The sequence below is a fragment of the Grammomys surdaster genome, unplaced genomic scaffold (genome assembly GCF_004785775.1).
Source record: "Grammomys surdaster isolate TR1022 unplaced genomic scaffold, NIH_TR_1.0 136, whole genome shotgun sequence".
NCBI lineage: Eukaryota > Metazoa > Chordata > Mammalia > Rodentia > Muridae > Grammomys > Grammomys surdaster.
In genome coordinates, this window is record NW_021604594.1 from 13,703,070 (window position 1) to 13,730,758 (window position 27,689).

A 27,689-nucleotide genomic window follows, 5' to 3' on the forward strand; every position below is an offset into this window, starting at 1 on the left:
CATTGGCTTGATGAATATTTCACCAAAGATATCAATATTAGCACAATTTTTGTATGTTTTAAAGTGTTTAAGAATGTTGCCCTGTTAACTATGTGATTTTGTTAAGATTTTATCTGATATGTGTTGCCTGTTTAGTTAGGCTTCATGGACTTAATAGAGAGAGCAAACTGTATTGTCAGCCCTTTTCAGTTGATGTGTTGTCTCTTCATACACTGTAATTCTTTGTTTAGTGTATTTATGCTGGTAATTTTAAGGGTCTCTTATCTGAGGCTTATAGAGATAAGATCCATAATGATTTATGCCCTTAATTTTGCCACAGCACTAGCATTCTTTTTTCTTACCTTAAACTTATTTGCATTGAAGAAAGACAATTTCACCTTTAATATAAACTAAGAAGCACATGATTAGCTATAAAACCTTTGTTTGGTAAACACTAACCTCAGTCTCAAATGAAAGTATAGCATTCATTAATTGTATCATCTCTAGAGTGCTTTAAAATTTGCCTTTGTTTTTCAAACAAATTTTCAAGTGCTAGAAAATACTATGTATAAGTTTGTACTATATCAAGTCAAATGTCAGAGTAGTATCTCTCAAATCTGGCATTTGTAAAGCTAAACTGTTTTATGTGTACTAGTCTTTCCTTCATTTTCTCCTAGCCACTGTTGTACTGTATGTTGAATTCTTGGGCCTTTTATAATCATGTATTCTTTTCACCCCACTCTGAAACAAATTCAACTCTACCTTCTCTGTCAATCATTACTGAAGTTAGCTACAGTGGGTTAGTTGAGAAAGGTAGAGAAGGAAAGAGAAACACAGCATGTTAAGCAAGGGCAATGATAAACTTGAAAAGTTCCATAGAAAGCATTTGATCTATGAAAATTTTACGTGTTATTTAAATATACAAGTTGTGTCGTTGATGTCTTTGGATTGCTTCAAGGAAACCATTGGGTGTGATGCGTAGTTTTCATAGTCATAATATGCCTCTTCAAAGGAGTGCTAATAGAATTAATATATTAAAATAAGATGTTGTGTTTGCAGGTGTGGGTAGAAGTAGCATAAGATGTATCTCTGTAGGTTAGAGCCTTAGCTTGGTGATCTTTTCCTTTAATAATTTCTGAGTCCTATTCTCCCTTTAGGCATTTGTGGAACAGCTTGAAAATTGCAGGTAGTATTCTGAACCTTGTCAGTAGTGAGACACTCCAATGATTAAATACGTTGTGAATTTCTGTACATTGTCCTCTCAGATTCTAAATCCTCTAATAGGCCTATGTACAAGTGCATGACTCAGAGAATTGGCAGTGGCAGCCTTCATTGGGGATTTTTATTTTGTTTAATATTCATGTTGCTCAGGTTATTTATATTTAAACCCAACTATTCTATGTACATTTGCATTAGGGTTGTTGTTGGCCTAAACTGTAGGTTCGGGGGCGGGGGCAGTGTGTTAGTTAAGTATGTCCATAAATAGAAAATGTTTTGCACATCCTATAAATTAATTGCAAGCTTATGAGGGCAGAAGCTACTAATCCTTTTACATTATGACACATAATTAAAGTTTTGAAACAAAGTACATGGACATATGGGATGATTAATAGAATGGTTGTTGACATAAAAGAATTGATTGATGTGAACTGATACCATTGTGTGCTAAGTATGCTGCAGGTACTGTGTTCCAAGTGTGTTCCTTATCCAGTCCCCACATTGCTACAGTGCTGACAGTAAATGGATTTTTGGTGTAACACGACAGTGATTATAATTATAGTGCATGATGGATCAAGGATTTATTAGTCTGTTCAGAAATTCATGGTACCTGGCTAAAGATATTACATTCCATACAACTCCAAGTATGTCCACAACATGAAAGGTCCTCTCACAAAAGAGAAATGTTAGGACATCCCAGCAGGGCAAAAGGTCTGGATTCAGTAGCAATGCTCGCTTTACAAGCTAACTTCAGTGTACTGTGGCTTCACAGTCTCTGTCTTTCATTCACTTACTTTATACAGTCCTTCTGGACATTACCACGTGTTTCCCATCTCTTGTACCTTATATTTTAAAATTATTTTAGACTTGTTTTTTCCCCCCTCCTTGTCATTTCTCATTTGAGATAAACCTCTTGGCTTTTGTTCTTTACTTACTGTATTCATGACATCACTATTCCACCTCCTTTAGATGAACTGACACTTTCCCTAAAGGTGTATGAAGGTGTATTTTATTTCCCCTATTGAGAAATTGTGTTGGGAGGAAGAAAAAAACCTTCACTAAGTACTTCTTTATGTCTTTAAAAAAAAGACATTGAATATTCTAAGATGCCTATCGAGTGAACTGTGTAATGAATGCTTTCCCAAAGATGTTTGCAAATTTGTACCACAAATAATATACCACAATCTCACTCCAGCCCTCTTGTGATAGCCAGAATGTTAGCATTTTAATGGTTGCACTAAAGAAATCTGTTTTCCCCCAATGAAATGTAGCATTCTTGGCCTATCTAAATGGGTGTTCTTTGGAGTAAACCATTTAGAACATGGAATCTTCTAAGTAAAAACTGCTGATTCTACTATTACTTTTATAATTAAATTTTATGATTTTTGTCACTGTGGTTTAGTCAAAATCTAAAGATAGGATTCAAATAGGACCTTGGTGTGGTTTAAACTTAGTGTGGTATTAGTTTACTCAGAAAAATTGTTATTTCTTGGGTATTTGATTTATTTGTTATAGGCTGGGTGAGGTAGCATACACCTTTTATCCCAACACTCATGAGACAGAGGCAGAAGGGTTACTGTAAGTTAAAGGCCAGACTGGTCTATGTAGCAAGTTCCAGGTTAACTAAGGTTATATATTGGGGCCCCCCAATATGTATTTATTGGCATAGATTGTTGAAATATGAATAAGGTGTTACTGAGGGACTTATTTTTATTTTAATACATGGTTAGGATTCTTCATAAAGATGTTAACAAAATTTTTAGTTTGTTGTATTCTAAAAGTAAATTGACAGGATTTCCTTAAAACAATCTATGGTTTATAAAGTGAAAAACTTAATAGGCAATGTATGATTGTTAAATATACAGTAATGTTTTGAAATACCTGTAGTTAATTCATATAGATTTTGATCCAGGGCATGTAACATGTCAAATAGAGAGAATTTAAAAAGCATTTGGACTTAAACTAAATTTGATTTCAATCTTGCTGTATAGCACTAGTAGTGCAAACCATGAATAAGATGTCAGTCATTCATATATTTGTCCAGTAATAACAACATGCTAGGTCCTATAGTGAAGGGGTGAAGTAGGGAAAAGATAGAATGTTTATCTGTAAGTAATTCAAAGATACAGCTGGGTATGGTGGTCCAAGTCTTTAATCTCAGCACTCAAGAGATAGAGAAACAGGTAGATAGCTACCTAGGTTACATAGTAAGACTGTCCCCCAACCCCACCTTCAAACATAATGTATGATTTTACTATAATTGTTTTTGAATAATAATTGTCAGGCACTCAGGTGAATGGTCTCTTAGTTTGGGTTAAATATGCCACTTTTTGTCTGTCCCTAGTTTCTCATTGAGATTTACTTTTTATAGACTAAATATATATGAATAGTAAAAAACCAGGGAAAAGTTAATTGCTCTCTTCTGACTTAAGAATATTAAGGTCTAATTATTCTCAGATTTCTCATTTTTCCTTAAGCCAAATTTTATAAATGTGAATTTCAGTTATATCTTCTAAATAAATTGCATGTCAGTGATTGAATTTGCATCCTATGGGCACCATTAAATGCTTTTATTTGGCCTCAAAAGTAAGATGATTTTTATATCAACAGTAATAATTTTGCATATTAAGACTGTAATTTAAAATGTTGTTAACTTATTTTCCTTAGACACCAGAGAAGAAACAATCTGAATCATCCAGGGGAAGAAAGAGAAAAGCAGAAAGTCAGAATGAAAGTAGTCAGGGTAAGCAGACACCATCTTCTTTCAGAGACTGTGCACACTTAACAATTCATTACTCTGATTTTTAATTAATTAGGGCAATAACTGTTGAATAAGTGGCTTTGTGGTTTGTAATTTTCTATATAGTATGTATTCTTTGCACTTATAATAGCTTAGGACTGTACTTGTCATAGAAATAAAAGCATGAAACTACAGACCTTTGTACTGTAGGTAGTTAGCTCATGATTACTGTTTGGTCACTTTGGCATTTCCATATTGTTTATTTGGGCTTAGAATCTGGTAGGCATTTTCTTTATCTCCTTTCAGTTTTCTATTCTATCTCACTCTAAAATTAACAACACATTCTCGTTTTTATTTTAAAAAATTATAGAAATAATTAGATTCTCATTAAAGCACCTGTTTTTGGTTATGCCCATTTTCATCCTTTCTTATATACCTACTTTTTATGATATAAACTTAAAATTTTATTTTCTTTATATTATACATGATCTTAAAAAATTGTGTGTAAGTGTATGACTGTATGTGTGGTACTTGTGCAAATGTGCTTGCAGATGAGTGTATCTGTACTTGTGTACACAGGCCAGAAAGAGTGATGTGTGTTAGGATTCCTCTGTCACTTTCTGCCTTTTTCTTTGGGGTGGGATCTCTCCTTGAACCTAGGGCTCATTTTTCTTGCTTGGGCTAGAAGCCAGCCCTAGTAATTCTCCTGTACCCATCCTGCGTGGAGCTGGAGTTACAGGTGTATTAAGATGCCCTTCTTGTTGTGTGGGTGCTGGGGCCTGTCAGTTCTGGGGTCTGAATTTTAATCCACATGATCACACACTAAGCACTTTTAGCCACTGAGTCAGCTCTGCAGCCCAGAAGGCATGATTTCTTAAAACAAACTGGTACTATTTATTCTGAGCCATGGAAAGATGTATAGGAACTTGGGTTCCTCAGTCATGTCTACATAGGAGTTGTATGTTTTAGAGCCAGTCTTTAGGCTTATGAACTGCCTTACCACTTACATATAGCACTGGAATCTGGGTAACAGAACAGATTTGTCTAGGGCCTTTTAAAAGTTTGTAGTGTGTTTGATCTCATGTTACAGTTGCTTCCTTCTGTCTTGGAGTAGACCCTCCAGCCTGTGGTTAGTGGACCTGTACATTCATTGTACATTAACTCATTTCAGCAATAGACTCAGAAAATCTTAAAAGTAAACCCCTAAATAAAGTGGGGCTTCTGAACTGATTTAGCTAACTTGTCCTTAAGAACTAGTGTTTTTAGGGGAGATGGCTTAGTAGTTAAAGGGACTTGCCACCAAGCCTGACAACTTGAGTTCAATCCTCGGGCTTACATGGTAGAACAAGAGATCCAACATCTGCAAGCTGATCTCTGACCTCCGCATGTGTATTGTGCCTGCTACTCATGTACTCCCAGACACTACATACATTAGTAAAATGAACCCAGGCCTTTTATTCTGTCTGCTCTGCAGCCCACAGAAGTACCTGACCTTCTGGGTAAGAATGGTTGCCTAAATTGGATCTATTCATTTCTCCTTCACTGACCGTTTGCTTTAGAGTGATGCTAGCTTATTGTGCTTCCCACCCTACCTTTCTTTAAAGCAAGCTTCAAGCCCCAAAACAAACTCCCCCTTGTCACCTCATAATTATTTTAAGTCATATTTCTATTTCATAACCAGTAATATATAATAGAAGTACTATTGCTTCTAGGAAATCAGGTCTGTCTCTGAAACTCACAAACAGTGGAGTAACTTCCTCCTTAACAGTAATGGACCTTGATGGAGTGGTTCTTGGTTAAAATTCAATTTCTAATGAGGAAAAGATGAAATGGAAGTGGGGCTATATCCTGAAATTAGATGTCACATATATGGGAAAAGATATAGCAGATAAAAATTACATTCAATTAGACAAAAAGAATTAGGGAAATAGCTTCTAGGTAGACAACCCTCTGTCTTTACTAGCAGGTGGTATCTCTTCAGAATTTTCAAGGATGATATCAGAGACAGAAAGAACATTCCTTTGGGATAAGTCTCTGCAATCTAGTTTGACCTAATAAATTGATATGGAACTGTTGTTCAGAAATTTTTGATAGCATTCGTTGTCTCCAAGTCCTAATTTTTTTTTTTTAAAAAAAGAAAAGGTTCTTTAAACCTAATAGAGACTGCGTTTCAGGGCAGAGTAAGTAAAGAGTGGTGTGGTCTGTCACATGTCTCCTTAGCAATATGGTCTCAATACAGTTTTTAAAATGTAGACTTTTAAAACATACATCCTATTAATTTTGTAGCAAAACATTTTAGAAAACATAGTGAGACCCTAACTAAAAGAGAAAAAGGAAGACAAAGAGAATCAAAACGTATTTTATAAAATAACATTGATAATAAGCATGTTGTTGTCTGTCTAGCACATTAGATTTGGGTTTGTACCAACCAAAGCTGGTTTTCATTATTATTCTTAACAAAGTGTGGTTTGGTTTGTCAGATACAAAGCTGCCATTTGTCTTTTTAGTTTATTGTTTTTTTCTTTTCTGGGATTAATAGATTATTAAGAAACATTAGTAATGTTTTAAAGATCAAATTCGTTTGCTAAGAGTGTGACCATGTAGCTCAGTGGTAGCATAGCCGAAGCCCTGGGTTCAGCCCATGCACCACTCTCCAACAGATGGAGGAGACAGGGATAGGAGAGAAAGAAACGGGATCTTTAATGTTATTTATCTGTTTTTTTCAGGAATTAGTACTTCCATAAATTGGCATGTTTCTATTAAAATGTGATTTGATTAGGTATTATAAATGTATAAAAATTATTAGTATTTTTAATACTCATCATTACCTTATTAAAATACCACACTTAAATAAATGGTTTTATATGCTTTTAATCAAATAAGTTATATTTTAATTTGGTACTTTTCTCTTTTTGATGTAATAAATAGTAGATAATCATGACTGCCTTTATACAATTTTTATTTTTTATATTTTAGGAAAAAGTATTGGGGGACGTGGCCACAAGATTAGCGACTATTTTGAAGTAAGTTTATTAAGAATTATTTCTAGTTCCTAATCCATTGTAGTTCTTTTACAAGATGAAAATCATTTCTTTGAAGCACAAGGTCAGCTTTTGAGAATAAATGTTAGCATTATGTGATATTTCTTTCCTAGGAACATGAAAATCTTTCAGAGTACTTACTCACATTCTTTGTTAAGCCATATTGTAGGTAAAATAAGCTGTTAGTATTCTTTTTGCAGATGGAGAAACTAAAGTCAAGAAGTAAAAAAGTAGCTACCTGGATGACAGACTGAGTTGGAGTAATGGTAGAACTGAGTTCTTACCACTTCCTACTAACCTTGAGTCTATGGATGGAGAAGATAGTTGATAAAGATGTGACTCTTAAGAATCCCTGAAAAAAAAAATAGCCATGCTGTTAGTCGTTCTTAATTTAGACTATTTTCTTGCTTCTGCATTCTTTTGGTTTCCAATTTCTGTTTGAAAATATTGATTGCTTGTTAGAACAATAAATGTTACTTCTTCAGTAGAAAAAGATATCTTCACTTTGTAACAGCATAATTGGCTGATTAAGACAAGAGCTAAACTCAAACAACCCCCCTAAAAAAAACTCCAAAGCCTCCCCCCTCCTTTTTTTTTTTTTGTTGTGTTGTGAGAGGGTGTTTCTTTGTAAAACTATTTTTAACCCCAAAATATTCTCTGCCCTTTAGTTGAGTTAAGCCACTGAAGGTTAATATCATTAAGAACTTGTGCTTAGGGTAGGGATAAATTAAAATAATCATAGCCTCTTGAATACCTACTATGTGTTAGATGATAAACTATGCCCTAGATAAAGTGAATAAAGAAAAATTGGGTTGCAGGAAGTTGTTTGGTGAACATACTAGCCATCTTCCATCTCTGCCATTCATATCAAATTTAAGTTAAAGTTGACAAGTGGTGAAGTGACAGTAAACCTGTTCCTAGAGGAACCAAGCAACAGGAAACTGTTGGCTTCTGTTGGCACAGAAGGAGGAGCTAGAAAGAACTCACTGTGGGGCAGGGTGTTTGGCTTCTCTGTACAGTTGAAGGCATATATATTCCATAAGAAAGAATGGGATTTGTAAAGATTTTTTTTGTTGTTCTAGGGAAAAGATTTGTCCTATATAACTTTTATATAATGCACTGAATATTTTGGTATCATGACAGATCTTGTGAATAATGATTCTAAGATAGTTGTGTTTACTAAAATCATATGTAAATATTTAAAATTTTTTTGAGGTTAGAGACTGGTCTCCTTTAAAGAAAAAATTGTAGGGAAGCTGCTAAACTTTGGAGGAAAAAATAAACAAATATGTTCATTTTGGGGTGAATTATTTGTCTTTGAGTAAACCACAATTTAACAGATTATAGTCAGAAAATAAAGTAGTGGGCATTGTTTGTTGTATGTTACAGTCTTAGGCTTTATATAGCTGATCTTGTTCTTGCTTTTTCTGCACCCATTTAAATTACTGGTTGATTTTTATCTGAAGCAAAGTATAATTAGGTCTGGGATGTAGACCACATGTGTGAGGCCATGAGTTCACTCCCCTGCACTAGAAGTAAAATAAGATATACTTGAATTAATTCCTTAGTGCCAAGTCTGAAATAGCAACTATGCTTTCCAATTTCTTTTTTCAGTACCAAGGTGGAAATGGCTCGAGTCCAGTAAGAGGCATACCTCCAGCAATCCGTTCTCCACAAAACTCGCACTCACATTCCACTCCTTCCTCATCTGTAAGCTTTACTAGTCAAGGTTTTAATGTTTTGTCTTTGCCATAAAGGTTGTGCATGTTGAATAACTTATAATATGCTGTTTTTGTTTTATCTATATTTTTATATAGTCACGCTTATGTTTTAAAAGGAAAATCAGTTCAGTGACATAGTTGTATCTTCTTTAATGATCTGATTCTTCTGGAACTTTTATTTTTGAACATGAGTTTCTTAGCCAAGCATTGTGCTGTATGCCTGTAACCCTAGCACTTAAAAGAGATGGAAGCGAGAGAATTGGAAATTTAAGGTCAAGGCTGGAGAAATGCCTCAGTGTTTAAGAGAACTCTAACTCTGGTTGTTCTTCCAAAGACCCAGGTTCGACTCCTCACACTCAAAATGATGGTTCATGAACATCTCTAACTTCAGTTCTAGGGCATTTGAAACACTTTCTGGTCTCCACAGGTACCAGGCATGCATGTGGTACACAGACATAGATGCAGGCAAACCACCCACACACATAAAATAAATAAGTAAATAAATAAAATTTAAATTCCAAAGAATTTAGAGTCATCAACTATAGAGAGAGTTGAGGGCTGTCTTGAGCTCCTTAACTTTTTTTTTAAGAAGTGAGTTTTTAAGCTGAAGTTTTCCTGCATTGGTTGTATGTATCTAGGTAGTGTTATTTTGCTACCAAAAAAAAAAATCTGTAGAGCCTGTAGGCTACGATAAATACTGTAGCATCTTTCTATATTCATTTATTAATGTCTGATTTTTAACTTTGCTATTGATTAAATTTGTTAACGTAGAAATAATCATGAATCATTTAGGGGAAATTTTAAGAAAAAGATGGGCTGTTCAGTTTAGCATAGAAAAAGTTATTAGAATTAGCCTGTAACATTTTGCTTCTAACATTTTAAGGCACAGTTTTTATGTGTATTGTTTTGCATCTTAAATTTTACTTTTCATTTACTTGGAAGTTGACTAGTTAACCAGATAAATAATGTTGGCTTTCTGTAATTTGAAGATGGATTATAAATTGGTAAAGCCCCGAGCTTTGTCTTACTTACTCAAGTGCCCTTTCATTATATGCTCTTCTCCTCACTGTCGGTAGACGCACTTAGTCAGGTCTTACCCGTTTGGTTCCTTGAGATACCGTACATGGACATTTAGAAAGGAAGGCTTAGGACTCAAATTTGAATTAATATAACATTGATTCAGTGTTGCCATCCCTGTTTACAGATTTAAACCATAAAACTCATAATAAATGTGTGATTTTTTTAGAGTACTTATGACCATGCATTTTTACTCTAATACTAAAAAGTCTAGACTTTTATAATTTTTGTTTGTTTGTTTCTCCCCCCTCTCCAACCCCCAGGGACTCTGTATGTCTAGCCTGGGACTCAAAGAGATACACCTGCTTTTGCCTCCCAATTAATGGGATTAAAAACATGAGATACCATGCTCAGTGATTTCTCCTTTTAGTCAGGATAATCTTTTTAATATTTTTGTTCCAGACCATACTTTGTTTATAAAGCATCAAGTTTTTGTGGATCTGAATATAAGCTTCTTTAGGTCAAGGAATATATGGTTGTTCATACTGGGTCTCATACAGGAGGTACTCAGGAATGCTTGTTGATCGAATTAATGGTGATTAAAAGTTTTTTTAAAGGTATTACAAGATAAAAAGTTTTAGAAATGTTAAGTAATTGTTGCTGAGTAGAAACTTTTCTTTTTACCTGAGGTAGAAATTTTACCATAATTTTCAGGTTCGACCGAATAGCCCTTCTCCTACTGCATTAGCTTTCGGGGACCACCCTGTTGTACAACCAAAGCAGTTATCCTTTAAGATCACTCAAGTAAGTAATAGTTTTACATTTTGCTATGACTTTGAGGAAAATTCTGACCAGTTGTATTAACAATTAAAATGTTTATGTTTTTTTCTGGATATAATTGTAAAGTAAAATTAAACTTAAGAGCTGACTTACTAAGCTAAAACATTTTCAGGAGGAACTGAAGCATCTGTCTTACCACCAACTCGCCCCTTGTTACATACTTGAACAAATGTCCCAGGAAATAAAACAACCAGAGTGGTCAGTCTTGCTCACTGAATGGTTTCAACCTGCATCCAAGTACACATATACAGTTGGTATCTTCATGATGCTGCTGTGTTGGCTACAAGTGAACACTAAAGTCATTTCAGTGTCTCTATGTTTAAACCACTAAGAAAAATCATTGATATTAAGTTACTTAGATATACTAATGTCATTATTACTATTAATACTCAGTTTTATGAATTTTGAACACAGATCACACGTTTTTAAAGGGTTTTTTTGTTTGTTTATTTGTTTCTGCTTTGCTTTTTGGTGCCAAGGGTTGAATTTGGAGACCAGTGCAAGTAGCAGGCAGATAGTCTGCCACTAAACTGTGCACCGAGTTTATATTGTTGTTTATTCATTCATTCATTTTACATGTGTTAATTTCTAGTTAAGGCTTTTTCAGACTTAAGATTGGAGAGTTGATCTGTTGATGGAGCACCTTAGTTCCACAGCAGTATGTTTTCTTTAGTCTTCCTGGGTCATGTCCAAACTGTTGTGCATGAGCTGGGTGCGGTGGCACGTGCCTTTAATCCCAGCACTCTGGATGCTGGGGCAGGCAGATCTTTAAGAGTTCAAGGTCAGCATGATCAAAAATACCCATCATATAAATAGAAGCAGTTTTTACTTGTCAGTCATAAACATCTTAAAAACTGGTTTTACAAAGCTAAAAATGACACTCTACAGATTCTTAAAACTACACTAAGATGTCTGGGAATATCTTTTTACATACCACAAACTATTGTTCTTGATTGTTTGAAGTTGGTAAAAATCTACCCTCACAGTTATGTATAATGTATATAGTAGAGATAATAAAAAATATCTTTATTTCATTTAGACTGATCTTACAATGCTGAAATTGGCAGCATTAGAAAGTACTAAAAATCAGGACCTGGAGAAGAAGGAAGGCCGGATAGATGATTTGCTCAGGGTGAGTAACATGTCATGAGAAGGGGCTATGTGACTTAATTTGGGAGCAGTTAAACTGTTGAGAAAATACTAAATATGACAGAATGTTCTGTATTTAAAAACAATAAACCTTTTCTAGTACTTGTATGTGATTGAAAATCCACTTTAAGGGCTCAAGATGGCTCAGGTGTTAGCCTCTGTAAGTATGTACACAGCTGTATACAGATATATACACTCCTAATTAAAATAAAAGACAAATATTGAAAATACCCACTTTAAAGTCAGAATAGTTGATTACCTCTCTGAGTGTGAATTGAGAAATTGTTGAAGAAGTAGAAATAGGTTTACAATTTTTTATTTGATCATCTGCTCCCAGACAGATAACCCATTTCCTGTTAAATAGTTTATTGCTTTTTGCATGACATCAGATACCATTAAGGATGGAATTACTGCCATAATCCTGTGAGATTTTTAATGGAGGCTTTATTTTTAAAAATAAATTCAGAATTGGCAAGATTGCTCAGTGGTTAAGTGTGTTTGCTGCTTTTGCACAGTGTTCTTGGGTTGTGTTCCTAAAACCAACATGATGGCTGACAGCACTCTGTAACTTGAGTCACAGGGGATTTGAAGTGCTCTTCTGGCCTATTTGGGCACTTCATATGTGTGGTGCACAGATATATGCCAGCAAGACACTCACTTACACATAAAGTAAATCTGAAAGTATGTAAATAAATAAATAAATAAATAAATAAATAAATAAATAAATCTAAGGTTTTTCCAAGTAGTGTAGCGGATTAAAGTGTTTGCTATGCAAGCCAGGAGACCTGGGTTTGATCTCCAGAACCTACATAAAAGTAGGAGAGAACTGACTTCACAACGTTGCAGCTTTCACACTTATAGCATGGCGTGTGCATTCACACCCTCAGACACACATACATCATACACAGTAAATTTTAAAAACATACCCAAAAGTATTCTTAGAATGTGAGTAAGGCATAAAGCAGGATTTTTTCCCCCTTGCAATTCTTTAGGATCACCTCCCTGACGGAAGTACTAATTTTGAATTCTCCCCCGTGGAGTTCTGATTAAATTGATGTGATGTGGCTTGGATGTTGATAATTTTAAGAGCTTCTACCAACTATTGTAATTCAAACCAGCACTGTGAGCCAGTAGCCCGACAGCTTAATAACTCTGGACTGTATCCTTAGCCACCTTTTCACTTATTAAATTGGATGTTCCTTAGTTTTCAGTTTTTAGGTTTTTTTGTTTGTTTTGTTTTTTCTTCCACTTTGTGAGATGTCTTTTCATTACATCATGCTGTCTTTTGATGATTGTTTTCATATATTAATTATCTTAAGTTTATAGTTTATATTTTATGTATACTAAATTATTATCAAAGATACCAAAAGAACTGAGCTTAAAGATGTTCTTCAATGAGAAATAAGGCCCTGAATTTGAAATAGAGCAAGGAGGGATATATGGCAGAGTGGAGGAAGGAAAGGGAAGGAAAAATGCAATTAAATCTCAAGAATAAAAAAATAGTTAAAAAAGGTTTTTTGATGTTGTACAATTCATGATCTCACTAGAATTGATTTGTGTCATAGTGTGGAGTAGGGGTTCATTTTAATTTCTTCCTATATAACCAGTTATCCAATTGAACTAAAAAGTTCATTTCTATACTTAAGGCTCCACTGTTAAATCTTATTTCCATATGCAGTATACCTACTTCTCTCTTATATCTGTATTCTGTTTTGTGTATTACTCGATCAGTCCTGAATCTCTGTTTTAGCATTTTGCAGTTGTCTTTGTTAGTAACACAGTATAAAGAGCAGTACTTCACATGAGATGGAAGTGTATTTAAAGAAAGAACAGAATCTAGATATAATTGCCCCACAGTTTGAGAAGACCTTGGCTCCTTCAGGAGCTTGCTTCCTGTCTTCAGTGCATGGCTTCCATCTTGGAAGTCACCTGTGGGTCCAAAATAAAAATAGTCACAGTCACAGTATATATGTTCTAAGCAGTGACCAGGGAAAAGAACCACAAACGGTACAATTCTTTGTGTATCCTTTTTGAATATTCTATTGAATTTACTTAAATTTCTCTGTAAGAGAAGTCTTTTGGCTAGGAACATATCAGTCTAGAGTTAAACATTTTTCCATTATTATGCAAGAAGAAAATTATAGTGATTGTAGTTACCATCTTTATATTAAATCTTGACATACGATATACATGGTACATGCTCTTAATCCCAGCACACTAGGGGCAGGAGGAGGCAGCAGGATTATAAGTTTAAAAGTAGCCTGAGCTAAACACGCGCACAGTCACACACACATGGGTGAGGGGCAGATGGGAGAGACCCTTGATATGAGGTTGAACAAGTACTCTTTGTTGTTTTGTATCTGGAATCTTAATGAAATTTTGAGGTTAGTTGTTCAAGTTAAACATCTGTACTGATTCTCAAACCAGGTTGAGGCTTTGTTTGAACTGTTTAAAGGTGAGGATCCCCAGCTCTTGGGAGGCAGAGGCAGGTGGATTTCTGAGTTCGAGGCCAGCCTGGTCTACAGAGTGAGTTCCAGGACAGCCAGGGCTATACAGAGAAACCCTGTCTCGAAAAACCAAAAATAAATAAATAAATAAATAAATAAATAAATAAATAAAAATAAAAAAATGAGGATCTGTTTGTGCTAAATCTCATTTTGTTGCTTTTGATGTACAGTTTTATTGAGCATGTAGTTGTAGGTTGACAGTTACTTTCTCCCAACATATTAAAAGTATTATACAGTTTGGTTTCTGCACGATTGGACTACACTCGGGGATCTTAGTACTTAGTGGTAGCAGCAGCAGCATTGATGGAGAAAGTGAAATTCCTAGGCTCTCCTTCAGACCTAATTTAGAATATTTGGGGGGTGGGGTATCTCAGCAGATCACAGATTCTTTTCCTGTAGTGGTAGGCTAGTCAGACTTCCCTGGAGTTAGAGAGAAGTCTCCTCTTTGGGTATATAGCTACCTGCAGAGTGAACAGTCAGTATCCTGTTCAAGGAAGGATGTAGTTAACTGGGTCAGCAATAGTATTGATAGTATTGTCCTTATGTTTTGTAGAGAAAGTGTTCTGAGAAGATCTGGTAGTGTGAAAGAAGAAATTCACATTTCCTCTTAAATGGTTTTACACATATGATATATACCACATTTTACTTTTAGCTGAAGTAGATTATACTTCTTCCATTTACAAATAAGGAAACTGAACTTAGATTCAGATTATATAGTCAAAAATTTATACCTAAGAATATACACATACATGTCCAGAATGTGTACATAAATTTTCTGTACTTTCTACTATGCAATTAAATTAATGTTTGAGAGTAAATAGACTTTTAGTATTTATCTTATCTACTTAATTTGTTCAAAGCAATCACTAAGATTTTTATACACACTGCTTCTAGACCTTTCATTTTCTACTTATGTTGTAGGCCAACTGTGATCTCAGGCGGCAAATAGATGATCAACAGAAGTTACTTGAAAAATACAAAGAACGATTAAATAAGTGCATATCTATGAGCAAGAAACTGCTTATTGAAAAGGTGAGTTATTACTAAATTTTCCCTCAGTAACTTGCTTTTCCTTGCATGCTTTTAAAATCTGAATGACTAACCTGTTGGTGGTGGCTCTTGCCTTTAACCCCAGCACTGAGGAGGCGAAGGCAGATGAATCTCTTGAGTTCATTGCCATCCTGGTCTACAGAGTAAATTCAAGGCCAGCCAGGGCTACATGGAGAAACCCTGTCTCATAAACAGATGGATGGATGGATGGATGGATGGATGGATGGATGGATGGATGGATGGGAAATTTTGAATGAATATAATTGATGGTTTTTTTTTCTCATTTTCAGAGTACACAAGAAAAATTATCAAGCAGAGAGAAGAGTATGCAAGATCGGTTGCGCCTTGGGCACTTTACAACAGTTAGACATGGCGCTTCTTTTACAGAACAGTGGACAGATGGTTTTGCATTTCAAAATCTTGTAAAGTTAGTAATGTTTACAATTTTATAAACTTATTTTTGAGAGAGAGAGAGAGAGAGAGAGAGAGAGAGAGAGAGAGAGAGAGAATATGTGTGTCTGTATCTGTATGTAGGTGTTCTATCTTGCATGTACACTTACACTCTAGAAGAGGGCATCTGATCTCATTACAGATGGCTATAAGCCATCATGTGGTTGCTGTGGATTGAACTCAGGACCTCTAGAATAGCAGTCAATTCTCTTAATCACTGAGCCATCTTTAAAATACATTGACAATTTCTTTTTTGATTGTTTTTGTGGGGCTCTGGGGATCTGACCAAAAGGCTCACAAATCCTGGACAAGGATCCTCCACTACTGTTCTGCACACCCCTGGCCTATGTTTACTTTTCCTTAAGTAAGAGCACAGTATGTTACTCCTACATCAATATGGAAAGAGTTAACATCTCATTCTTACTTTGCTATTTTTGAGATTTTTCTATCTTGATTCTTGTTTCTTTCATGCTTGTCTTATTTCTGCTCCCTCACTAAGGCCACAGAAAAAGAAGAAGGAATCATTCAGCCACAAAGTCAGAGTTCTGGGGTCCCTGTTTGAAGGGTCTAGTGGGGTAAACATTGTTTGCTCTAAATCTCAGTAGTATGATGTTGTAGAACTATAAAATTGTCTTTCTTTACATGATAGGAGACCCAAAAGGAACATGGTTATTATCAGAATAAACTTAATATATTTTAGGATGGGAAAGGCTGAACACAAGTCCCTTGGTTGGCTGTCGAGGTTGGTCATCAGATAAACGCACTTGCACCAAGCCTCATGGACTGAGTGAGCTATATTCTTGGGACCTAAGTCTTCTGACCGCTACATATGCACTTTGTACATGCCCCCGAACTTTTAATCCAAATTTTGCTCTGTAACCTACGCTTCTTTTGAACTTGCAATCCCTTGTCCCCATACACCCAAACTCTGAGATTACAGGGCTACACCCAACCTATAAATCTATAACAGACATAATATCTACTAGTTTTTAGAATCTCAACTCTTTGGAAAATTGTTTTAGATACTTCAATGGGAAGTACTATTAAATTGTATTTATTAATATAACAGGTTAAAATTTTCAAGTTCCTTTTTTTTTAAATCAAGTCACCTTTTATTTCAAAATACCAACTGTTTTAAGAAAGTAATACTTTATATTAAAATTTTACTTGCCTTTTATAAGCTTATCTACAAATATTAATGTTGAATGATAAAATATATATTTAAAATCTATCTCAAACTTTGATTAGGTGGGGCTTGGGTTTTGCTTTGTTTTGTTTTTAGTTAATTTATTTAAAAGAATCTTAGTGTGTATACTAGTATATTTTGGTTTCCATGCTAGATAGTAAGAGTAAGATAGAACGTTGTGTGTGTGTGTGTGTGTGTGTGTGTGTGTGTGTGTGTGTGTGTGAATCTCTCTCTGTCTCTCTGTGAATCTCTGTCTCTGTCTCTCTGTCTCTGTCTCTCTCTCTCTCTGTGTGAATCTCTCTCTGTCTCTCTCTCTGTGAATCTCTGACTCTGTCTCTCTCTCTCCCTTTCTCTCTCTCTCTCTCTCTCTCTCTGTGTGTGTGTGTGTGTGTGTGTGTGTGTACACATACATACACTGTCTATTTCTATGAAAAGATTAGCCTAACCAAACTCATTCTGATGAAGTTCTATAGGAAGGGCATTTTTTAGTAAGGACAAGATACTATGAAATCCTATGTAGCCACATACTTGGTCTTATCTGGAAGTTTAGGGAACATTTCATGTAAAGACTGTATGAAGTGAGACCTGTAGGATGTTTTGTTTCACCAGAGTGGGACCCACGGGGCTAGAGAGATGACTCTGCTGTTGAGAACACTTGGCTGCTCTTCCAGAGGACCTAAAGCCCAAGGTTTGGTTTCCAGCATGCAGGTGGTGGCTTACAACTTTTTGTAACTTCAGTTCTAGGTGAACTGATACCCTCATCGGGCCTCTAGAGGCACCAGACACACTTGTGATACACATGAATAAATACATAGGTACATACAGGCAACATACTTGGTTGGTTGTGTTGGTGCACACCTTTAATCCCAGCACTCAGAGGCAGAAGCAGATGGATCACTTTGAGTTCCAGGCCAGTCAAGGCTACACAGTGAGGTCCTGTCTAATAAGCAAATGAACAAACCACTTACATACACAAAACAGTTAAGTAAGTATATATTTAAAAATTTTAAAAAGAGTGAGACCAACAGAATAAAGATTTATATTATGAGATCTTTTTGATGTGTTTTTAATTGTGGACAATAATGGAAGATTAATATGGCTTTATTCCTTTTTACACAGGCAACAAGAATGGGTGAATCAACAAAGGGAAGATATTGAACGGCAAAGAAAACTTCTAGCCAAACGCAAGCCTCCCACAGCTAATAATTCTCAGGCACCTGCTACTAATTCTGAACCAAAACAAAGAAAAAACAAGGCAGTCAATGGAGCAGAAAATGATCCCTTTGTTAGGCCAAATTTACCACAACTGTAAGCTTCTTTTACATTTTTCACTTACATTGCTAGCAGTGAGCAAGAATGCTAATAATAATGTTATTCATAATTAATATTGCAAAAACAAAAGTAGTTATTATTTAGATGTTAACTGAAAAGTTATCTCTGACATAAATCTCCAAGCCTGAATTTTTAAGTGGAGAGTGGGATTTACCCCTCTTGTGTATCTGAATCAGTTGGCTATACCAATCTAGTGTTCAAATTAATGTGCCTTTTAAGTACCGTTGATGGTGTTTATTTTCTGAATGTATAAATGTAGTTCACAGGTAGTTTCAGACAGTTGTTTCTTTTCTGTTTTGTTTTCTAAATTTCTATGTCAAGGGCTCTTTGTAATTCAAAGAACAAAGATGTTTAAATAATAGTCACATGTTTATAGAAGATTTGGGAAATTGTACAAATATTTATGTGAATAAAGATGTAGGTACCCTTGGATGTTCTGTATAGACACATTTGTGTCTCTTGTTGAAAAAAGGTGCTTTGACCCTCATTCCTGCCATGTCAGGGATTTTTAAAGCAGTGAGCAAAAAGCAAAGTTCTCATTACATTACAAACACACCAGCTCCATTTGGTCCCTCTGCACACATGCTGTCCAGGTCTTGTGTTTTCTGCACTGGTTATATCCCATTCTCTGCCATATTATTTATTCGTTCATCTTCGTTTTTCCTTTCTCTCCCCTCAGTTCCATTTTTATTGAGTTCTTTGCAGGGGTGATCTTTAATTTCTGGGCTCAAGCAGTCTTCCTGTTTCAGGCTTCCAAAAATTTTGACACTACATGAACAGACTAACATGGTCACTTCTTCAAAATCACTTCTTCGAGTCATTCCAAATTTTGTTCTAATTCCAATTAGAACACCTAAGTGTTGATTTAAAAAGCACTAAGGTTCTATATTTAGCAACACAGCTATCTTAAAAGTGTTGGGTTTTAACTCTATTTCTAATGACACCTGGTCTTTTAGCTGTTCTCTATAGACATACCTGGTCCTTTAACTCTGCACCTGTAGACATCTGGTCCTTTAACTCAGCTCGTACAGATGCCTAGTCCTTTAGCTCTGCTCTATAGATAACCTAGTTCTTCACTTACGTCTGCCTCTGTAGACACCTAGTCCTTTAACTCTGCCCCTATAGATACCCGGACCTTTAATTCTGTAGTAATATTTTACGGTTCTTCACAGAAAAGTCCTTAATCTCTTGATTTAAATTTATTCCTTGACTTTTCTCATTTGGCTTATGTTGAATGCTGGTGAAATGGGAATTGTTTGTTAAATCCTCTGTGGCTGCTTCTAATGTGTGTAGAAGCAATGCTTTCTATGTGTTATCTCATGCCTTAGAGCATTCCAGAATTTATTTAATGGGTTTTTATCCTTGTGCTTTTCTTTAGGATTTTTTTTTTTTTTGCATGTAGAGTTGTATTATCTGTGAAGATACTTTTATTCTTTCTGTACAGTTAGGATACATTTTTCTCCTCTTATTTCCAGTGTAGTTCTGAGGAGAAGTAGTGAAAGTGGCATCCTGTCCTCCTCCTGATCGTAGGGAGAAGTTTTTCTTTCATGTTAAATGAAATACTTTTTCTTATAATACTTTTTTGGTGCTTCTGATCAATTATTCAGTAGACATTTCCTGACTGTAATAATCTGATGAGTTATGCTTTGTGCCTCCCAACAATCTGATATTGTAACTTGTGTTCTGTAACTTTGACACTTTAAAACATTGAATGTCAAGTGTCTTTCAAACTAGCTTAAAAGCTAGTTTCTGTTATTTCTGCTATGTAATTCTGATACTCTTCAACTATTGTTAAGTGCTTTTTAATCCCAGCACCTAAGAGGCAGAGGCCAGTGGTCTCTGAGACCAGCCTGGCTTATTGGACCTGTACAGTGATACCTGGGCTAAAGCAAAGTAAGATTCTCACTCACTATGGAAGGCTATCATTGTTTATGTTTCAATTCACATAAACCTACTGATAGCTTTATTTAGGAGCCTATCTAAAGCTTTTAAATAGATTATCTATTGTTAATGCTTTCGTAACAGGTATGATTTATATGGAAGGAAATGAGCTATGCATTTCTATTTATGTGTGCGTAAAAGATTTTTATCTTAAGTAACATGACAAATTAACTTGCTTAAAGCTCATAATAAAAACAACTGGTACTGAAAGCATTTTGTTAACAATGTCTGCTTAGCTCTGTTATTATTTGTGAAGAAATCCTGTTCCTTAAATTAGCCAGTCTCCTTGATCTAAATGTATGTATTTCCTTCTCTTTTTAAGATACACTTTTTTTTTTTTGTGAATATGAGAATATATGTCACACGTATGCAGGTGCTGACAAAGTCAGAATGTTGGTGCTAGAGCTGGAGGCCATGACGAGTTGCCCATTATGGTGTTGGAAACTGAACTCTGGCCTTCTACAAGAGCAATAAGTATGCTCCCAGTCACTGAGCTGTCTCTGTAGCCCCTTAGATTCCTTTAAAACATATCTCATTATTAATGCACATGGATAGCAGAAAGTCTAAGAAGCTACTCCTTTTGGCAGTGTTGAGGCTTACATGATAGTTACGAGACAGGCCCTTGAACTAGGAACCTTGAAATTGGCATCCGTGGACACCTCAAACTACTTACACCCAAAATTTCCTGGAGAGAGTATTTATAGCTTTTGTCATTTCTAATACCTGTATTGTAAAATGTTAAGAAAAGTAGACGCCTACGAGCTTAGATGGGTAATAAAATAACAATCTCTTCAGACTGAGGGAACTCCTGCAATCTGTATGACTAGGAGCTTTGGAATTTTTCGTGATAGGTTCTTGCTTCAAAAATCATGCTTTAACTTAGATTTTCAAATACCAGATTTTAGCTACATTTTTAAATTAAGGTTTTAAAAATCAATGCATTCCTATATATAACCAACTAAAAAAAAAAAGATGTACATAGTTTGACAAAATTCTGAACCATTCTGTGATCTGTTGATGGGCCTAAAGCCATACTTTTAAAGACTAGAAAACAATGTTAGTAGGAAAACTTGTGCCTATGGCATATGTGTATACCCAGAAGCTATTTAACTGACTTTACCTGTAGCCTTATTTTTCTTCCTGCTTCTTTCTCCCTGTCTATTTTGGCCCACACTGGTCTAGAACTCCTGATCTCCCTGGCTGAGACCCTCAGGAAGGGATGGACTGTGAAGGTTTTGCATTGATAGGGAGTGTGCTCTCACACCTGCTACAAAAGTCAACTCCAGATTTAGTGTATCCAGCTTCGGCAACAGTTGCTGTTCTCAATATAACCCTGTAATTGTGTTAATCGGAAGGTTTTACTGTTTTGCTCTTAAGATGATTTTAATGGAATACTACCTAGATTCCTTAGTTTGTTTCTTTTGAATGCTGTTGTTTTGGAAGTAATGAACTTAAAGGAAAATAGAATTTATACTGAGTGTTGCTGAAGAAACTGAATGATACTGGAATAGAAGCGTTACTTTTCAATGTCTCCTCAGAACCACATACATTGGCTTCAAACAAAAACTTGAGTGTGATGGATGAAAATTATCCTTTCAGAGTTGAGCATGAAAATTTTGTTCCCTTTTTTTCTTTCTTTTTCAAATATGGGACCTTTTTTTCCCCCTCCTTTTACATACCAACAGTGTTCTAAGGATCTTAGTGCTTGTTGTAGCCAGTGTCAGGGATGCCTTCCCTGCTCTTCTCCCCATGGCTAATAACCAGAGCGAATTAAATAGTCAGTTTCATGCCACCTTTTGTTTTTTCTTCATAGCACATGCCATTTAAATTTTTTCCCCTCATTTTCCTACATTTGTATTCTTCCTGTCAATTGTAATCTCAAAATAGAGTGTAAGAAGAAACTGCCTTTCTTTCTGTACATAAGCCCTTAGATTCTGAATTCTTTAGCATCACTTGATACATGACACCTATTGCATAATAGTTAATTACTCCAGCCAGAAATGTTAAATTATGCTGAAGAATATCATAAAGGGGTTTTCCAACTTCTGTATTTTAGGCTTCAAGTTACCAGTATTTTTACTTGTATATTTAGTTGGTTTTTTTATTTATCATGTTTTGTTAGTTTTTAATTTTAAAAAAGTACTAAGCATTAATCTCAATGTAGAATTAAAATTTCACTTTTGACAGGCTGACTCTGGCAGAATATCATGAACAAGAGGAAATTTTTAAACTTAGACTAGGACATCTCAAAAAGGTATGTGCAGCCCATGTTGGGTTTCTAGTTTGTTATCAAGAATGTGAAGAACTTTATTCATTTCTTTGGCTTAATTCTTAATTTATTCACTACTAATTGTTGAAATGTTTTTATTAAAATGCATACTCAGGAAAATTTTATAAGCTATAAACAATTGATCCAGTTGGAAGTGATGCAATTGAGAAAAATAGTCTCTGTGAGTTAAGTCTTTGTTACTGTGTCACTACACTTGTTTATAAACTTGGAACTATAATCAGTCCTTTGTTTTTATTAGGTCTCATTTTGATGCAGCTCATTTCCAAATACTAGTAGAGATTTTTTTCCCCTTCAAAATGAAGGTTTTAACAGACCAAAATTTTTCTTGTATTCAGCCTTTTATTCTACTTCCTGCTTATCAGTTGTTTGATTTGATAATAGGGTGATGTATAGATATAACTGAACTCCAGGAGGACAGTGTCTATGGAGGCACCTCTGAGGTCAGAGCAGGGTGGGCTGGGACCAAGAGCACCATGTGCCGGATACAGTTTCTACTGAACTACATAGTAAGCCCTGTTTGAGATGTTGCCCATAGACCACTTGGTTAGACCATGCAGAAAACTGTCACCATGCCACATTTGCCTATACCCTTTCTGCGTTTTATTACATGATGTTTAACAGTTATGTGTTCCAATGTTTTTTTTCCTTTTCTCTCCTCTTATGACTACTATTTCACTCTCTTCTATGAGATCAATTTATTTTGGCACCCAAAAACAAATGAAAACATGTAGAAATTAAATTTTTACAGCCTTTTAAAAGACAATAAAAATTTGTGTCTTATCAAAGTCTAAAAAAAAAAAACACTTTGAAAGCATTCAGGGTTTGCTTTCTGATGGTTGATGATAGAGTTTAAAGTTTTCTTGGTACTTTGAAAATATTTGGTCTCTATGAACAATGCTTTATTTTCTCAAGTAAAGTCTCCATGTCTCATTACTACCATAATCATTTTCTCTGCATTTTTCCCAGTTTATATATCAAATTTTCTATGAATCTTAAGTTTCTAACATCTACCCGACCAATTCCCAACATAACTCTTTTGTTCTTTTGTTGTTGTTGTTCTCTGCCATAAAGTGTTGTGGGAGAAAGTGTCAGTTCACAGTGCTAAAAGTCTTAAGACTTACAGCTCTTTTCTCAGGGAGGGTTTTGGGTGAGAAGAATGAATGTGTTTATAAAGGAAGTTGCTAGAAGTGCAGAGATAATAAAACTTTGCGAGTAATGTCACCTTTGAGAGTAACTGAATAGGAGCTGCCTACTTGTAACTGGGTATTTATGTCTTAGTTGTTGAATTAGAAAGTAATAAGCAGTATCTTAATTTGTATTAAAAATAGGTTCCTAAAGTCCTAAAGCACAGCTAGAAAGTAGGTCATTCTGTTTTGTTGAGAGAGAGAGAAGGAAGGAGGGAGGGAGGGAGGGAGGGGATGAGTCATAAAAAGGACAGTCTTGATTCAAGAGAAAATTTTGTCTTATCAGTTCCTAAGCTCCAGAGTTTGGTAGCTGGCAGAGCATACCTCAACCTCAGCTGTGAGTATGTAGTTTCTGCCATAGGCTGGGTCTGTTCTCATCTGTGAATACTTAATGCTTGTGGAACCTGCTGAGTAAGTAGCAGGTCATATCAGGGTGTAGATTGGAGCTGCACATGCTAGAGTAGCAAAGATCTCTCTCTGCTCCCCCTTCCCTCTTTCCTTCTCTTTCTTCTTAGAGAAATAAACTCTTCCTTCCCCTGAAATAAACTCTTAACATAAAGTAGGGTTATTATATTAGTTTCATTAGCCTTAAATTACAAGCATACTTCTGGTCAAGGACCCCAACACTATGAGAATTTAGAATAGAAGATTCATCTTCCACTTAAAATTGATGACTTGTGATGTGATGTAGTTTATATTCTATCCGTATGCATTTCATATTCAATGATAACTAAAGAGGTAAGCAATGTAGAGAAGCTTATTTACTATTAAATGAATCATAATGTCGGGTTTATATCTGTGCTACTCTGTAGTCTTAGAAAACAAAGGTTCGAAGTGTGATAAAGTGAAGAAGGAATATTCAAAAGGTTGTGGCTTAGAGTAAATAAATTTGCCTCTGAAAACTTTTGTAAACTTTACTTAAGTGCTTAGTATAGTGTTTGTCTTCTAGGATTAGGAAGGTCACTCTGGTATTTCTTGGTATATCAAGAGCTCTTTCAGCCAGCCTTGGTGGCACCCTCCTTGTATCCCCAGAACATAGGCAATTGAATTCAGGGCACCACCAAACACCCTCTACACAGTGAGACTCATGTGACAAACAGACAAATAATAAAAAAAAAAAAACCAAAAACAACCCACCAAAAATAAAATTCCAAAGTACAGAATCCTCCCCTGGGTTCCAGCCCTAGCAGTATGCACAAAAGGGTCTTTAATATACATTTATAAAGAAAAGACTTGAGTTGTCAGGATTTTATGCAGTCATTGTTCACACATTCATAAGCGGCTTATTACTTTGTCCTGTCTGATGCAGGCTCCTACTTGACTTTATCACACTTTAAACCTTTGTTTTCTAAGACTTCAGAGTAGCACAGATATAAACCTGACGTTATGACTCATTTAATAGTAAATAAGCTTCTCTACATTGCTTACCTCTTCAGTTATCATTGAATATGGAATGCATACGGATAGAATATAAACTACATCACAGATCATCAGTTTAAAGTGGCAGATGAGTCTTGTCTTCTGACAGAATAGACTGGAATTCTGCCTCTCACCTCATTCTGAGGACTGTTGTTTCACTCCCTCACAGGGAACAGCCTAGTTGCTTATCATACACATTCTTTTTCTTCACATATTTCCTTCCTTTGAAAATTATGTTCACACTAGAATAATGTTTCTTTGTTATTAATTGAAATATAGATTTTTTTTTCACTCTCAATTTACTTCTAAAGGGCATTTAGAGAACCCCCTCCCCCAAGTACAAACACTTTCTTTTTTTGCTTGTTTGTTTGGGTTTTTTTTTTGTTTTTTGTTTTTTGTTTTTTTGAGACAGGGTTTCTCTGTGTAGTCCTGGCTGTCCTGGAACTCACTCTGTAGACCAGGCTGGCCTTGAACTCAGAAATCCGCCTGCCTCTGCCTCCCAAGTGCTGGGATTAAAGGAGTGCGCCACCACCGCCGGCCAAACACTTTCAAATAAGATTGTTTTTAATTAATTTGTTTTTATGTATTTGGGTGTTTTGCCTGTATTTTTTTTTTCTATACACTATGTGTGCACAGCCCTAGGAGTCTTAGAAGAGGTCGTTGTGACTCTAGGAACTGGAATTACAGTCATTTGTGAGCTGCCATATGTGGGAGCTGAGATTGAGCCCAGGTCCTCTGGAAGAGATTCCAGTGTTCCTAACCACTGAGCCACCTCTCCAGTCCAGCTTGACCTTTTTTTTTAAACAACCCGTGTGTTTGTGTGTGTGTGTGTGTGTGTGTTTATGCTTGTGCCATGGCATGAGTTGATTTTCTCCATCTGCCAGGTGGGTCCTGAAAGCAAACTGAGACAGACTGGTGCTTTACCCGATAAGCTATCTTTCCAGCCTTCAAGTAACTTTCAAAACATATCTTAAGAATTACATAGAATAGGCCTGTATGTAACTCCATTATTCCCGAAATGATTTTAAGGGGAAATATACTCATTTTTGCTACTTATAGTCATTATGCAAACTGTCTCTAACTAATGCTTACCAAAACCTTGTTGGAAAGAATAATCCTATGTTTTTCAAAAGGCAAAATAGAAGCTAGGGTTGGTAAAATGCTTAGTATGTAAGCACGAAGGCCTGAGTTTGGATCCCTAGCACCCGAGTAAAGTGTGAATTCAGCAGCATGTCTGTAACCCCAGTGCTAGGAGGTGTGAAGTCAGGTGGGTCCTGGGAGTTCCTAGGCAGCCAGCATAGATAAATTGGTGAACTGTGGGTTCAGTGAGAGACCCTGTAACAAAAACTTGGATAGGGGTCTGGAGAGATGCCCCAGAAGGTAAAATTGTTCACTGTGGAAGCCCAGTGACCTGAGTTAAATCCCCCAAATCCACATAAAGGTAGAAGGAGAGGTCTGACTCCACATAAATGTCCCCTCCACTTAGCTAGTGAGTCCTCCCTCTCTCCTTCCTTCCCTCCCTCCCTCCTTCCTTCCTTCCCTCCTTCCCTCCTCCCCTCCCCCCCTCCCTCCCTCCCTCCCTCCCTCCCTCTCTCTTTCTCTCTCTCTTGTGTGTGCGCGCGCACACACAAACACACACACAAACACACACTTAAAAATTAGGAAACAAAAGTAGAAAGTGATTTTTGGGAATACAGATGTCAACCTCTGACTTACATAAGCATGCACAGACATTTACCTGCAACCTGCACATATATACATACACACATGGCAAAGTAACAACTCACTGTTTTAAATATTTCTGTCCCATCGGAAATGTAGGGATTTAGGAGTATGGTCAAACCATAAACTTGTTAATCCTTTTTAAATACTAGCCTTTGGTAAATTCTAATAATGGATAACCTTTTTATCCCTCTGATTTAACAAAGCATTTGTAGGTTCTTTGTAGAATGAGATAGTTATTCTGGAATTGAAGACAGCTGTGTTTTCAGTGAAAGCAACAGACAATGAAAAAATTCTCTAAAATATCTTTCTAGTCATAGTATATAAAGCATGTATGTTTCCATAATTCTGCTATCCTAGACTGATAACGAAATAGAAATGTAAGTTTTCAAGAATGGTTACTGTGTCTTGACACATTAAGTTTATAATGTGAACAGTGTTTGAACATAGTTGTTCTTTGTTCTCTAGTTTCAGTTGTTCAGTGTTTTAAGATTGGCCCTGGCTGGCTTGGAACTCATGGAGATTTGCCCATCTCTACCTCCCAAGTGCTGGGACTACAGATGGACACTGACATACCTGTTGTTCTCTTATTTTCAAATTTACATTTTAAATATGTGATTAGTTTAGGAGAGTGCTATTAAGCTTGATGTCTCAGATACTATAGTAAAGTAGGCATGGGGAGTGTGTGTGTGTGTGTGTGTGTGTCAGACAGAGAGAGACAGAGATTTATAAGACCTAGTTTAAGTGCCAGAAGTTTTATTGGGGAAACAACCAGTTTGAAGTTGAAATAGGGATAGACAAGAACCAGCAGACACAAAGGTATCAGCCTGAAGCAGTCAGCTAAGCAATTGAAAGTCATCTCAGTCTCTACTGAAACAAAAATCACATCCAGCATGCCACCTG

At 35.8% G+C, this 27,689-nt stretch overlaps 1 protein-coding gene across 1 annotated transcript in view; it reads left to right on the top strand.

Moving 5' to 3' along the window:
* Positions 1–27,689, top strand: part of Tlk1 (tousled like kinase 1) — a 113,683-nt gene that overhangs the window by 60,482 nt on the left and 25,512 nt on the right. Inside the window, exons 4-12 of the mRNA XM_028762922.1 lie at positions 3,865–3,940; positions 6,914–6,960; positions 8,593–8,688; positions 10,431–10,520; positions 11,596–11,688; positions 15,134–15,244; positions 15,553–15,689; positions 18,018–18,206; positions 22,359–22,425. Of these exons, the coding sequence (XP_028618755.1) occupies positions 3,865–3,940; positions 6,914–6,960; positions 8,593–8,688; positions 10,431–10,520; positions 11,596–11,688; positions 15,134–15,244; positions 15,553–15,689; positions 18,018–18,206; positions 22,359–22,425 (906 nt within the window). The remainder of the gene's footprint in view (positions 1–3,864; positions 3,941–6,913; positions 6,961–8,592; positions 8,689–10,430; positions 10,521–11,595; positions 11,689–15,133; positions 15,245–15,552; positions 15,690–18,017; positions 18,207–22,358; positions 22,426–27,689) is intronic.